The 16,485-nt window shown below is 45.8% G+C and overlaps 1 protein-coding gene across 1 annotated transcript in view; it reads left to right on the forward strand.

Moving 5' to 3' along the window:
- LOC138527822 (cholinesterase-like) overlaps positions 1-13,479 on the forward strand; it is a 69,014-nt gene extending 55,535 nt beyond the window's left edge. Inside the window, exon 4 of the mRNA XM_069639152.1 lies at positions 13,250-13,479. Coding sequence (XP_069495253.1) covers positions 13,250-13,479 — 230 coding nt within the window. The remainder of the gene's footprint in view (positions 1-13,249) is intronic.
- Positions 13,480-16,485: the final 3,006 nt, after the last annotated feature.

Here is a 16,485-nt window from a genome sequence, read left to right on the forward strand (position 1 = left end):
ATCCAATGTTATACAAGAAATGTCATCAATATGAGGTAAATGCAGACCAAACTGCTTGAAGAATATTGAAAGATACACAAAAGAAATGGTCCAGTATTTAAGTATGGGCCTAAAATGAAGTTAAAGGCGAAAAAAGAAAAAAAACCTTTGTTATGAAAGAAACAGCCGATCCAAGGCATTCTACCCGTGTCGCGGCAGCCAACCAGCTGACAGGGAACGTCGGCTGCCGGAATTGCGGGATGACGCAGATTCCAGTCAGGCCTTCCGGAGGATCCAAATACGAATATGCAGGCAGTAAAAGTCCCCACACAGCACCACGGACCCTCGGCACCCAGCAGGGGCTTCACTAGGGAGGATGCGACAAACCAAAGGTACGTCAGGAAAGAAAGATAATTATAGAAAAGCTTCACCGGAGTGGAGCGCCGAAACTAGGCGACCGTTCTCATCAGCTCCAAGCCACGCCCGAAAAAAAAAGGCCCAATTTTAAACTTTATTTTGTGTGTGTGCGCGTGCCTGTTTGTGTATGCGTGGATAACCGAACATGTCATGGTTTGGCTATATTAGGATTTTTCAGAATCTACTGTCTGTATTGCTGAACCTTCCTCGCTTTCTCCGGACCATGGGTTCTGAAGAACAACTTCGTTTTTTTAGCAACTTTCCATTTGCATGGCACATCTGGTCTTTTATGACTCAAAAGCTATTATTAGCTATTCTCATAGGCATACAAGCTCGTGAATCTCAGTGACTCGATGAAGATGGCAGTATTTTGGTATTTGAAATGATACTTGAAAGGTGAAGGCAGCACGCGAAAAGGTGATACTGTACCTCTCTTGTGATGAGGCTTCAGCAGGTGAACGCTGTCTGCATGTGGCATTTGAGGCTGCACTTGCAGCACCTTGGCATGTGAGGCTGTATGAAATAACGAAGGTAAGTCAGTATTGTTGTTATCCTTATATAGTTTATTACTTTGAGTCCGTGATAAGAAAAACCCTCTTAGCAGCAAGGCGCCAGGAAGATTATGACAGTTCAACTGTCATTTGATGTACACGTCACACTTCGATGCGCAAGGATGGTTCAGCGAGAATCATCTCGCGCACCAAAGTATACAACATGCAATCCCCCTTATGGATAGTATATGTTAAAATGAAATCTGTACTTTTTGTACAATTTTGGTGAGAAATTATAAGTCACAAAATAAGCTTAGCTGCATCTGGCACTTGAAACGGTAACATGAAGCATATGAACTGAACACAGATATTTGAGATTTAGAGATATACAATACACAGGTCTTACTTACGGTGACTGGATAAAAAACAATATCATTGATATATTTCTTAATTGTTACATTTCACTGGTCTTTTCATTATACGGCATGTGGTGTAATTTCCGCTATCCTGACCTTCCCCACTGTTGTCACATCTTTCACTACATGTGGGTTGAGACCTGTTGGCAATCACATCACTGGATAATCTTCTCTGATAACTAGAAGTTAACACATCCTCAAATTCACTTCCACTCGCATTTTCCTCTTGTAAGGGAACGTCCTTATACCATTCACCCCCACTTCATTGTACGTGAAGTTGCCCCTGTTACCATCCCATGCTTCAGGGTATTTTATGACCGCCACATGGCTCATGCTCCAGTAATTACCATCACTGGTCTCCACGTGTTTCTGACCCACTTTAGTAATTACAATTGGGTCAAAGTATTGAGAACATCCTTTGGGTAATCCAAACTGCTTCTTTATCCTTACAGTGTCACCCACTTTTAATCCTTGCTCCCTACTGAAATCTCTTCTCCTGAAACACTCTTGGTGATTCAGTTACCAATCCGGAAAAATTTGAGAACCCATATCTCTACCTCTCATCATACAAAATGGTGATATGCCCATTAAAACGTGTGGTGTGTCACAATGCCATCAACATGTCGTGTATACCTTTTTTCCACTCCAGCCCACTTGCCAAAGACAAATGTAAACAATCTTTGATTATGCGATTTGTAAGCCTTTTCCAATCTCCTTAATACTTCATACACTCTGGCGTGATGTTCACTTTCATTCTTCGGCCCAATTAATATGTCATCCTGTAAACACTTCACTCCTGGAATGTCCCCCAGCATAACCTCTGTTATCTTTTGAAATAAGGCAGGTGCCGATACTAACCCGAAAGGCATCCTTCTAAATTGGTAAGCACCCATCAGGGTGATGAAAGCCGTTAAGGGCTGAGATGAAGTGTGTAAGTCAATCTGGTAATATGCTGGTGAAAGATCCATAGTCGTGTACCATTCCGCCTCCTCCATAGTTATTAGCATCTCATAGATTTATTGAGGTCCCTTAAGTCCACAAGTCTAATGCGACCATCCGGGTGTTGGGTGACCACAATTGGGGATAACCATTCACTGCTTTCAATTGGTTATATTTTGCCTTGCTCGCATAGACTCGGAAGTTCCTCCCTCACTTTCTCTCTCACACCCAATGGAAAGTTGCACACTTTGTGCACAGATGGTGTAGCCTGGGCAGACAAGTCAATCTTGTGGCAATGTCCCTTAAGTTTAACTATGCAATACCCAAACACCTTCTTGAACCTGATTTAGCACATGTTATCCGCCCACATTTTATCCACCATGTTTACCTCTACTGCTCTGACCTGCATCTGTTTACCCGGATGCCAGCCCAAGCCCAATTTCCCTTGATGCTAACAACCTAATAAACAATCAACTTTGGCAGCCACGTCCATTTTTGCTCTTTATGTTCTTGTCACCATAAGCAATGTCACCCCACACAAAACCATTGATATCAATCCTCCCCCCACTGTATGCTCTTGGCATAATGTCAGTGTTGTGTAATATGTGGCTTTTTTGTTGCGCCAGATTTCCTTGTATTTACCTTCCAAAATTATAGATATGGAGATCAATTACCACTACTGGAGGCACATACTCTTCATCATCGTTCTCTATACCTCCCACAATATGTACAATTTTGTTTGCCCACTCACTTCTCCTTTCTCCCACAAATGGAACATCTTTTTCCGTCTCCATATATTTGCTGTTCAATTTGCACAACCTGTTGAAATGCCCCATCTTGCCACAATGTCTACATTTCACTCTCATGGCTGGGCATTTCTTGGCATTCATGGCACGTTTCTCAAACCCACACCTGGTGCATTGTCCCTTACGGTAATCGTATACATAAGCATTATTCCCGCCGGACAAAATAGGTCCACTCCCTCCATAATGACCCCTTCCCATTTGGTGTGTTTTCTCACTAAACATACATTAGATTCATCACTACCACTCGCAATGTCTTCCACTTTATCTACTATGCCTGTACACTCTCCTTGTTTTTCTTGGAATTCACTTCCTTTAAACACATGCTAGTGAATTCCATGCTCTTGGCTATTGCCAATGCATCCAGTGAAGGAGGATTCTTTGCCTGCCACCACCTTTCTTGAACAACCTTTCTTGAATTTTAGGGTTAGACGTATGCATCATGAGTTGGTCTCTGATATACTCATCTTCATTTCCCGTAAATTTGCATGATGCCAATTGCACACTCAGATCAGCTACACATGAGCCCACTGCTTCCCCCACTCCATGTCTTCTTGAGAAGAACATACACCTCTCTAAGACTATATTGATCTGTTTGCCAAACAGTACCTGTAATTTTTTCATTGCCATTGAAGACAAACCTTCCCCCATCTCCTCTGCCACCATCAGCTGCACCATCATCCACAACATCTGGCAATTTTTTGATAATGCGTTCTGCTTCTGCCCCCAGACAACACATTAATGTTGACTACTTCCTCTCATCCAAGGATCTTACTCCACCTGATGCCACAAAATAAAATGTAAACAAATCTCTCCAATCTTCCCAGGGAATTAAAGGTTCCCCAGGTGTTGCCAAAGATTTGGGTGGTGGCTCTAGATTGTGCATGGTGTTGTCGATGACCAAAAACTGAACAGTTCCTAGCTATCTTCTGACCAAAATTACTCACACTGTCACAGTTCTATGGATGAGGATTATCTCAAGAAATTAAAATAAGTTCTCTCTAGGCGCAAACTCCAGATCCCAGCTATCTTCAGACAGTAGTTCCACCCACTGTCACTTCCAGATGGTGCTGTGACAGTCCATATAGTACCAATATATACCTGTGCCTTTCCAATTCCCAGCTATCTTCAGACAGGAATTCCTCCCACTGTCACTTCCAGATGGTGCTGGAATAGTCCCTCACTCTGTGAAAAATCACCCAGGGATGGCAAAGCTAACACCTCAGGTCGATTTCGCCAGAACTAGTGAAAGGATTCCGATATATTGCTATCCACAGAGTAAAACCATAAATGATGGTCACCTCCTTGTATTCACTTTTTAGTTTCACCTAGACCTCACCACCCTTCCTGAGTGCTTAATAAAAATGGCCAGGAAACAAACATGAAACCAAGAAAGAAATGTATTATTTTAACCTCCACAGGAGGAGCTGTGGGAATAGGATATGACAACTCCCGAATATTGAGTGTATTCTTTTATCCACCACCAGGGGAGTTAAGCATAGAAGATAGGATGGTGCCACCCACAATAAGCGTGTTGAAATGTTACGCTGGAAGAAATATTTTGGCCCCTCACTCTTCCGGTAAGACTCCTGCCGTGTGACTCGTCCTCCAATCTGCCTCCCTGCTACCCCCGCGTTGAGCGATAAACAGCCCTTCAACTCTAGGTATGCACCCTCTGGCGACCGCTGCTGTGTATTGCTCCTTGCTGTCCCTCTCACTGCTACTCCATGTTACGGAGAGCCACGGCCCGCTACAACACCTGAACTGCCTCCCATATACAGGCTCGCCTATGCTGCAGCGCCGATTGCTCCAGCCGTGCTTGGGGTGTTAATGCCCAGGGATGCGACCTGGTACCTCTAGGCCGCAACAAAGCAGATCGAGGATGGCCGACTGGTTCCAGGATGACACATAGTGCCTGCAGGGTCTTCCACCTCATCCTTCACTTCGCCGCCATGGATATAACAAAGGTAAATCAGTATTGTTGTTATCCTAATATAGTTTATTATTTTGAGTCTGTGATAAGAAAGAACCTCTTAACAGCAAGGGGCCAGCAATATTATGACAGTTCAATTATCATTTGATCTGCACGTCACACTTTGGTACGCGGTGATGACTCGCACAAGGAAGCTCAGCACGAATCATCTTGCGCACCAAAGTATATAACACTGTACCATCTAATAAAACTACTGTACTGGGATTATGCACAGTTACTTTCACTTGGGGTCTCATTTGGCATATTATAGCAGTACGTGATCAGGTGAGGCTGTATTGTGCAAGTGGTGATGATGCCTGCTTACAAGAGTGTACCTGGCATACGATGCCAGATAACTGTCCATGACAGATGGTACTGGCATAAAACGGAAGTGCCCCAAGGCTATGATTTGGTTGATGTATGTGCACCAGATAAATAATTGCCATACCCTGGCACCTCAAAGAATCAACCACATATCAACAGGGGCGCTCATTAAAATAACCTTCTGTTTTTGTTTACATCAGTGATGCCACTTCTTGCAGTCCATTGGCGTCAAAGGTCAGGTTACAATACTGGCAATAATGAAGAGGAATCTACCACTGGTAAATTGAGATATTTCCTTGATCGTAATTTAGATCAGGATCCTTCATAGTGGTTGTTTTACGTTCTTAGTCTCGTTTGCCATCCTTTTGTCTCAGAAGCACTCTATACACCGTACACAAAAATTATTAATATTTTTATTATTTTTGCATTGGTCAGTTCATCTAACGGTCATAGTATAAATATGAACAATGTGGGCAAAGTAAAACAGTACTGAGCAAAGAGTCAAGACAAAGTTGATTGATACATGAGCCAATTTTGCCCATAACGGGGCACAATACTGCCTGAGACGTTGGTCAACTGATGTCACTTCCTGTGATATTATCAGCCTCATGATGTCACTTCCACTACCCCTGAGATTTTGGTAAAATGATATCCCTGCAGGCGCCTAAAATAAATACTTTAGAAAGATGTTACATGGGACCAACAGGTGTTGCTTAAATGTGAATAAATAAATAGAGTACATGCATAAATATTTGCCCACTGATGTGTTGGAGGTGATGAAGAATGTTTCCCTCTCCTCTTTGGTATGAAATTTGGAACTTCTAGAATGATGAAAGTCACTCAAATCACCCTGGATATTGGTCGGGAGAGAGTGGAATACCACTGACACTCTGACTGCACAAATATACCACTTAATCAATGTCTAACTCAGCCTTGCCAGTTCCAGGCAGCATCAGGGTGACATGTCATGGTGGTTGGACCATTTCACTGCCTGCTTCAGGCCCTACACCTGGTGGAACAAGATATCCTCTCAGATTTCCAAAGAGATGCTGTTATTTTGGAACCCTCCTGGCTCCAAATTAGAGGTTTCATTTTTGAGAGCTATCAAACCGTTGATTTGGCCTTGGAGTTTATGCACCAGTTGGCTTTGGCCCGTGAATGTAACACAGCAACTCCAGACTGCACAGAATTGTGCAGCAATATGCATGCCTCCAGTCATTCCACCAATTACTGGAACAATGCTTGGAAGACACTTCATTGGTTACCTATAAAGCAACTATCCCTTCCTCATTGTGGATGGCCCTAAAGCGGAAATGAACAGGAAAAGGCCTTCTGCACTTTCCACCTCATCTGGTCAAGTCTGATGTGATGCAGGTGACTTGCTCGACACCCCACACAGAAACTTTGAACCGCAGTTCATGCATGGAGTGTGTGAACATCGTGCAGCAAACCCTAATGCCGGGACTTGGGGATCAGTATTTTGCTTCCTACGTTATTGTTTAATTTCAGCCAACCTAAATGCTCTTCGGCACAAGGAAAACTCAAGCAAGGAAAAATGAAATCCAATGACAGCTGCCATGTTTCCCATGGCAGCCAACATTGCAACTCCGTTTGCATAGCAAAGCCACTCCTGACCCACATTTCCCAGCAGCAACTTATTTTGACCAAGGTGCGTCAGCGGTTAGCCGGTCTGTGCCGGTTTGTGATGGCAGCGGGTCCGTCTGGATTCTATGTCTCCAAAAGTAAGTGTAAAGTATTCTGTTGTACTTATTGCACCCCTGTGTCGGGAGCATATTATTATGCGCCCGCTGGATAGAGGTGGGGGCGCAAGAGATTTCATGCGTAGGGCCGTGCCAGATCTGTCCGTGAGGGTCAGGCCTGACTCTAGGAGCCCACCACGGGCCGAGTCTGGAAAAATGGCGACACAAAACACTTTCTCCAAATCGCTGTACACACAGCATATTTGCATGTCGATAAATGTGTACCAAAGTTGGTACCCATCTACCTCGGAAGGATGAATAGCTCAGTTAGTCTTGCCGGTATGAGAACCTGCATATCACACACAGATCGCAGCAGCGAGTGCTCAACCAGCTGAGCTATCTTACCAGCTATGGTTTAGAACTAGGACACTCCCTGTAATTCTTTATTATGGAGATCATAAATAAAGTTATGGTGACCTTAACTGTTACTAAGTACGTTTGCAGGACATGTATTTTGTGCCCTCCACTGCATTTTCGTGGACAGTGTTAATGAAGACTTAGTCCCTGCACAATGTGGCAGAGGGGCAGCAATTCACCCACATTCAGAGATGGAAGTGCAGTATAAATCATTGGTGCCGTACCACTAGTTCTTTTAATTTTTACAGAGAGCACATTTAGCTCAAAGGCCCAAGAAATGCGTCCTTGACGCTTTGTCTTTCTCCTGCGCCAAATATAGAATCAGCTCAGGCCGGACCTTCAAGCACTGCCAGTTTGCCAGGGCTCAGCTAGGCACACACACACAGCGTCCGCGGCTCTGGAGGGCGTTAAGGTGCTCAGGTTGCAAAAACATTTCTTTTATCAGTGGCAGTCCCAGCCTTTCATATGCATGATGGACCATTTCCAACTCAAAGAGCTCGCAAAGCACCAGTTACTTTGCAGATCTGTGCTGCGCCTATTTAAAAATGTGTTTATACACATGATGCCTCTACTATCTTGATATGCAAAACAATAAAGTTGCTTTATGTTATGTTATGTTATGTTATGTTATTTTGCACTTATATAGCGCCTTATATACCATTGGTATGGTCTGAAGGCGCTGGTAGGTTGAACGCCCTTGGGAACCGAAGTTCTGGTCAGTAGAGGGAGTAGAGAGAGTCCAAAGGTGCGTGTGCGCACCAGGTATGTGTGCAGCTGGTGCGGAATTCCTGTGGCAGCTGCTTCCTAGCGGTAGGTGTGGTGGCTGATAGATCAGGAGTATGTGTTCGATCTGGTCGGAATTATCCAGACCGAGAGTGGCAGCGTTAGGCCTGAGGAGAACGCTTGGCTGGGGGTGTGAGGCCAGCAATGTTTACTTAGAGTGATGGGGAGTGAGCGGCAGATGTTGATATGAGAACAGTTATACCGAATGGTGTCATAGTATCTCTGTGTTCTAGTTGAATGGTGGTGTAAGGAGAGAGAAGCGTGGGGTGTGATAAGAGGTATCCCTCCACACTCTGCCGCTCTCCACACTCTGCCGCTCTCCACACTCTGCCGCTCTCCACACTCTGCCGCTCTCCACCTTCATCGGCCAACCGCATCAGTCCTCTACATTCCTCCACACTCATCCGCCCTCCACACTCATTGGCCAACTGCACTAATCCTCTGTACTTCTCCAGACTCATCCGCTCTCCAGACTCATCCGCTCTCCAGACTCATGGGTCCTACACACTCATGGGTCCTACACACTCCGCCAACTGCATTAATCCTCTACATTCGTTCCTACTCATCCGCTCTCAGCGCTCATCCGCTCTCAGCACTCATCCGCTCTAAGCGCTCATCCGCTCTCATCATTACATTGCTCGTTTAGTACTGTTTGTCTTTATAGTTTACATTTACATTATAAATTTCTTGCATCAGGTCGATTGCTGGGTCGGTGTTATTGTGAGCTAGATGAAGCTAGTTTGGAGCCGTTTAGTCTTAGGGGAAGAGCCAGGTTTTCAGTAGTTTGCGGAAGGCCGTTAAGTCTTCAGTTAGGCGGATGTGGGATGGGAGCGAGTTCCACAGGGTTGGGGCCAGGGCTGAGAATGATGATCCGCCTAACCTGATTGAGTTTGTCTTGGGAATTACTAGGAGGCCGGCTGATCTTAGGGTGCGAGTGGGGTGGTAAGGTATTAGCTTGTCTTGAAGATATTGAGGTCCAGTTTTATGCAGTGCTCGATGGGAGAGGCATAATGTTTTGAAAGCCACCCTACGGGCTACTGGAAGCCAGTGCAGTGTCTTAAGGGCTGGGGATACGTGGTCTCTTGGACCAAGCGCAAGTAGCATTTTGGCTGCCGCGTTTTGTGCTCTTTGGAGTTTATTTAGTTGGTAGGTATGAATTCCGAGGTATAGGGGGTTTCCATAGTCGAGTCTTGATATGACGATTGATTGGACTGCAGAGACTCTGTTGGGAAATGAGAGGTATGGAAGGATGCGCCTAAGGTTTTTGAGGTGGTAGTGGCAGGATTTTGAGACATTGTTGACTTGGCGCGAGAGTGTTAGGTCAGAGTCCAGGGTGCATCCAAGATTTTTCACTGTGTTGGAGGGTTTCGGTGAGATGCCCATGGCGGGTGGCCAGGGTAGTGGGTGCGGAAGAAGGTCGGAGTTGCCGCAGACCATGATTTCTGTTTTGGAGGGGTTTAAAAGGAGGTGGCTTTGGGTCATCCAGAGTTCTATGTTAAGGAGGCAGGATGCCAGGTCAGGTCGGGAGTTGGGTTTCGAGTTCAGGAGTTTTAGAATTAGTTGAGTGTCGTCGGCGTAGTTGTAACACAGGATATTTCGAGAACGAATTATTGGTGGGAGGGTGATCAGGTAGAGGTTGAACAGGAGGGCGGATAGACATGCTCCTTGGGGGACTCCCGTGTCGACTGGTCGGGCTTGTGAGGTAAAGCTGGAGAGTGTCATTATTTGGTGCCTATCTTTGAGGAATGAAGCAATCCATTTAAGGGCGGTTACACGAATTCCTAGGGAGTGGAGGCGGTCTAGGAGGATTGAGTGATTGATCGTGTCAAAGGCGGCCGATAAGTCGAGGAGGATTAGTGCGGTGCATCCCGCGGAGTCTGCTGTCATTTTAAGTTCATCCCAGATCGAGGTTAGGGTGGTTTCAGTTCCGTGACGTGATCTGAAGCCTGATTGGGCGGGGTGTAGAAGGTTGTTGGTTTCGACAAAGGCATTTAGTTGGGAGTAGGCGGTTCGGTCAATGAGTTTGGCAAGGAACCTGGTGTTTGAGATTGGGCGGTAGTTTTTGGGCTCGAGAGGGTCGAGCGAAGGTTTTTTAATTAGAGGTTTGACGTGCACTATTTTGAATGCGTCGGGAAAGATACCGGAGATGAGGGAGGAATTTATGATAGATCTTGTGTGTTCGCCTGCGCAGGTGGAAGCAAACATTTCTTTAAGGGTTGTGGGGAAAGAGTGCGGTCGGGGGGGGGGGTGGTAGGGGTATGAGGGCAAGGCTGTGGGTGGGTGATTTTGGGGTGGGGTGTGACAGGTCTGATAGTGAGGGGAGGAGGTATGGGCAATGCTGGCGGGTCGGTGGTGGGGTTCAAGGGATGAATGGTCTTAGAGTGAGTGACTCGCCATCGTGCTCCTCTGGCTTGGTGTTTGGAGAGGGGAGTGGAAGCAAGTGTGGAGGAGGGTGGGGTGATTTGGGACGGAGGGGGCGGGAGTGAAGGCAGGTCGGAGAGTGGGGGTGGTCCACGGGGCTCATTTCTGAGAGACTCTGGTGGGGTGGGTGCGCTCATGATTGGTGTGTACTTTTATGTTGATTTAGGGGCGTTTTCTGATTGTAGTTATAGGATCGGGTTGTCACGCCTTTAGGCACACTTCTAGGTTCAACAGGTCAGAGACGAAATTAGACTATTTGAAGCTCTCTAGATACAATTTGCCGGCAAAGATGATATAAGTTTAGTAGGTTACCTTTCTGAGTTCACCTGTATTCGGTCAGTTTCTAGATTCAATTTACCTAGAGAAGGTGTTAGATTATTAGTCACCATTTTAGATTCTACATTACACAGCTAAGCTGTTAGTTATCTTAAAGGAATTGAGCAGGTGGAAGTACTTCTTCCAATTCACCTTTATACAGGGAGGGTATTAGGTATGCATCTAAATCAACTTTGTATCAGGGTCTTAGTTGCCGTCTAGATTCTACATTACACAGCTATACTGTTAGTTATATTAATGTAATGTATTAATGTACATTCCTAATGTAAATGGGGTTAGGAATATTCTAAATTCAGCTTTCTCAGAGTGGCTATTGGTCACAACATCTAAATGCAGTTGGGTACACTTCTAAGTTAAACTTTCTCAGAGAGGCTATTAGGTGCAATTTTTAAATGCAATTGGGCACATATCTAATTCCAACTTTCTCAGAGAGGCTATTGGTCACAGCTTTTAACTGCAATTGGGCACACTTCAAATGCAATTGGGTACCCTTCTAAAGGGGTCACTTAGGGGTCACTAATTAAAGGTTTTCAACAACATGAATAACCTAAGAAAAAAGGACAGACTGTGGTCCTCGGCATCACAGGAGCACAGTGCAGCCATGGTAAAAAAGCTGTGCTGAGAGATGACGTGGCAGAAGAGGTTGTCTGGATGCAGGAAGCCAGGAGAGTGGTGGAGAAGGACGTGCTCTCCCGAGCAGGGTAAGTTAGGGTCAGGTGGCCGAAATAAAGGCAGGCGTGAGCTCGTCTTCTTTTTTTTCAAATAGGAGTGGGCGAGCACCCGTAGGGGCATGTGGCTGGGCCCTGCTTTGGGCAGGCACTGGCCCGAGAAGGGTGTCAGGCAATAGCCCTAGGTGGGCCTCGGGCTGGCCCAAGACCTAGCGGGCACGCCCATCTCTACCGCCGGATGGGATACATGAACAAACTTGGGTAAAAACACAGACATATCTCTTTTTTTGCCTATATGTCGCCAACAGGGGGACATAGTAGCACGCTACTTGGCATTAGACGGCCCACAGTTGTCTTGCCTTGATATAGCTAAGCGCTCCGTTGGGAGTATAGTCCAAGCAGCCATGATGGACTGTGATGTGTCTATTCCACTAGAGGCGGAGCTGGAGTTACGTGTAAGTTTTCCTTGACTTTTCTTGCGTGTTTGCATCAGGAATTCAGTGCCCTTTGTTGCCATGGTGCTAGTGCTGAGAAAAGGGTTGGCAGAGTTCTCTAATCTCCATGTCTCGGGTTCCATGAGCAACTCTTTTATAATAACTAATGCCCACATTTCCACACTAGACCTTCATGGGATTAAGCGTGATAATAGGACGCCTGCCCTCCCAAGTACATGTTCACCAGCTAAGTATGCCACAATAGTGTCTGATTTAATTAGCACACAGGATATAGGTGAAGAGGATATTGTACGCACGAGTGCCCGTATTGAAAGGAGAAACAGACTGGTGTGCTGACAGTAAGAAGGATATGCTCGCCAAGGGGGGAGATTTAGACCTGCATAGGAGTGAGGAGAGGCTGAATGTAGAAGGGATATTAGGCAGTCGGAGAACAGAACAAAGAAAGTAATGCTATTGAACTCCAGGTCCCTGGTGAAACATGCCATAAAAGTAGCTGATTAAATCTCAGAAGTTGATATTGATATCTGTGCCCTGACGGAAATCTGGCTGCATTAGGCAGCTGGCCCCTCCTTGTCCCAGGCAGGAGGTGATCAGCTGTCCCAGGTAGACAGATAGAGTGGGATAGGTGGGGGAGTAGCATTCATATATAGAGCAGATCTATAGGTTTGGGAAGTGGAAATTGTTGGTCCAGATGGCTGCAAGACATTATATATTAATGTTCGCACTGATGCCAATACAACAGTAAACCTGCTCCTTGTATATAGACCCCCACACCCATGCTGGATTTTGCTAATCAACTGGTGAACCCCGTCTTGCCTATTCTCAAATTAAATGCAAAGTTTGTCCTTGTGGGAGATTTCAACCTGTGGTTTCGATGAATGAACTGATCACACTGCATGGGATTGGAAGCAATACTTAGGAAAATGGGATTCAGTCAGCATGTCAACAAAGCCACCCATATAAGGGGTCTTGAAACTCCATTTGTTGTATAGGAACCTTAAAAATATCCAATAAATAAATGAATAAAGTAATACCCTGGACTGGGTGGCAGCATGTATCATTTCCCGTAGTGAGCCAACCGTATGCCCATGCCCATGGTCTGACCATTCCTTTGTCATCTTTGATCAGCTGCTTCCAAAGAGAGTGAGGAGAACGCCAATGAGCAGAATGTGGATACTACTGGGAATCTGCGGAAACTCTCTCCTGAGAACATGGAGGGGTTAATCGCTCCTTTGTCTCAGGAAATAGCGAACTTAGATTCTGTTAGTGATGTAGCGAATGCATATCAGGAGACTATTCCCAAAGCAGTAAACAATAGCTCCGGTAAAAACCAGACTGCTGCTGTGCAAAAAAAGTGAATGTGTGGTATAAGAAAATGCTTGAATATCTGAAAACACAGCAGACTAAGTGAAGATAAGGAGGCATATGTGAGAACAGCCAAGGCGTACAAAGTGGCCATTATTGAAGCTGAAAAAAACGATGTATGACACCAGGATATCCAACGCAGAGCAGGATTCACACAAACTATTCAAGCTCCTGAAGGAGAACACCTATTAAAGATCAAGCATGGTGCACTGTAAATCAAGGGGCCATCACAATCAAGGAAAGTATTAACATCAGGAGGAGCTCATTGAATTTGGTGGGGGGGGCGGAAAGTATAGCAAACAAAATTGGAGAGATTACTCAGGTAAATATGCATGGGGAGCTCAGCTTTAGAAATCTAACAGAAACAGCGTTGACAGACATCTTCATGAAGCTTAAACCCACTGGCCGTAAAGGGAATGTCTGTCCGGCAATCACAGAAAAGGCCTGCTTACCATGCTTGATTGTCAAGATGTGGATTGCCGTGTGGACTATAAAATACCTACGTCCCCAAGCACCAGTCAGGAAGAGTATGCTCACTCACTGACTGGTTATTGAGGCCACAGGTGACTGGAACAACAGCACTGGGTCTCCAGATGGCTGCAAATGAAAAAGGACAGGTAAGTAACTACAGTTTATGTAATGGGTTAACACCATGCAAAATCAGCCCCTTGGCTTACCTATGTTGCTCTCTAGTAGGGGGTTGGCCCATGCTGCCGCTACGCCGCCCAGATGCGATAGGTTAAAGGCGGCCTTGGTGGTAGAATTGGGGAACGTCTGAGGTCGACACAAGGAGTGCAATCTACACTGGTTTAGAAAAGTACAGAACTTCCCAGGGTCAGCGTGGAATTTTTCTGGGGCAGCCAGAGGAAAAGGGGTCAGAACATAAACCAGGGTTTGAGGTTGTATATTGCCAGGTGCTGTTGGCTGAGCAGGTAAGTTCCCAAACTCAGGATCGCCAGGAAGGGCAGGGCGCTCACTCTGTATGGCATCTAGACGCTGATGTATGGCAGTAGTAGCGGTGGACATGTCTGCCCTTAATTCTGTGATTGCCTGTACCAGAGCAGCCACTGGATTCCCCAAGGCTGTATCCATAGTCCGCATGGTAATAAGGCTTCTCAGTCTGTCAAGACGTGGATTGCCGTGTGGACTATAAAATAGCTCCATCCCCAAACACCGGTCAGGGAGAGTAAGCTCACTCTCTGACCGGTTATTGAGGCCATAGGTGACTGGAACAACAGCAAAGGGTCTCCAGATGGCTGCAAAGGAATAAGGACAGGTAAGTAACTGTACATTATATGTAATGGGCTGACACCAGGGAAAATCAGCCCCTTGGTTTACCTATGTGGAGGCTGGAAACGGGCACCGACACGGGGAAGGTTTTAAGAGCTCCTAAAGTGCAGGAGTCACTTCCCCACCCGACGTGGTGCAGTGCAGGATAAACAGGTTCCAGTGGCCAGAGGGGACCCCAGTGTAGATCCAGAGGCAAGGGGTCACCCAATGGCTGAGCAAGAGCAATCCAAAAGGAATCCAGAGAATTTTGCTGAGAAAAGTGAAAGTTCAATTGTGCAGTACCAAGAAGGATATCCAGAGGCAGTCCAAAAAACAGTCTGATCAAATACCAGAAGCAATCCATCCGGAAGAATTAAATCCGATGACAGCAAGTCCAAGGAAAATCCAAAAGAGCACTTCAGGTACACATAGTCGGAGGTCAGGATAACAAGAGAACAGGAATCAGGAAAGCAACAAGAACGCCAAACGCCGGCCAAAGACACAGCTGAGAAGCAGTGAGTGTCGCACCGTGCAATCGTTTTAAACAGGTTGCCTAGGCAATGTAGCACGTGATCTTCTATACATCACGTGATCGGCAGTGCACTTTCTCTCGGCGTCATGCAGTCGCCAAGGCAACCGCCAACAGAGCCGCGGCTTGAACCGCAAGTAGTATGGTCTCCCTAGCAGATTAGGGAGCCTTCTTGAATGCATGATAGGAGAAGGTGAAAAAGACAGGCCAGGATGCCTATGAAGTCGGGGAAAAAAACAGAATGGTCAAGAGGAAGCTGGATCTGTGGCTGGGGCGTTGATGATGGCATGAAACAAACAAACCATGGGGTTCTACTGCACTTTATAGGGTGTCTAAACCATTGTCCTGCAGTACAGCTCTTGGGAGATTATTTGACTTGTTAAACACCCTGTGAGCAATTGCTATCTGGCAAGGGTGTAGGCTTTTTTGATTTGTATTAGTTAATCAAATTAGGTGGGTAATTCTATCTCTGAAAGGGTAATATGTTAATCAGAGCCACTGTCATAAACTCCATGCCAAAATCATAGTGTACACTTGTGCCCTTCTGCATCAGTAGCCTGATCTCAGCACCCGCTCTCAAGTGGCACAGAGCAGGTTCAAAGGTCACAAGTCCCCATTTGACAGCTGCAGTGACAGCCACGTCTATGCAGCACAGCAACTGTATTTAGGATGTGCACCCCTGTTCCAAAAATGACATACCTATGAGGATGCTGTCCTGGGGGCATGCTAAACTGAAAATATACACCATACCTGACTTATGGTATGGTGGCCATCCTCTCATAGTTATCCAAGCCAAATCAATTTGATATCCCAGATGTGTCAACCCTGTGGGCCCAGTTCAGCTGTGGAAGGGTTGTGTGTATTCTCCACAGAAAGGCAGTCCTTGCTGCTGCTAGCAAGACTGTAACCTTAGGGTTGCATCTCTTTATTCCTTTGTGAGGGCATGTCACACCCTCTCCATAGAGACAGCCACTCAACAGGAACCTGTCCTGGCAACATGCATCAAAGGCACAACCATTCACAAAAGAAGTAGCCTCACACCAGGGTGCTGCATACCAAAAGGCATTTCAGCCTATTGAGAAGTGAAGAGTATTGTAGACAGATGTAGCTCTTTAAAGCTGGAGAAATGTTCCACCATGTTGTATCCCTATGCCTCTATCTTTTCTTCTTGTCCCCTCCACTTCCTGTAGCACAAAGCATT

The sequence above is a fragment of the Ambystoma mexicanum genome, chromosome 1p (assembly GCF_040938575.1).
Source record: "Ambystoma mexicanum isolate Mex_15411 chromosome 1p, UKY_AmexF1_1, whole genome shotgun sequence".
Classification (NCBI taxonomy): Eukaryota; Metazoa; Chordata; class Amphibia; order Caudata; family Ambystomatidae; genus Ambystoma; species Ambystoma mexicanum.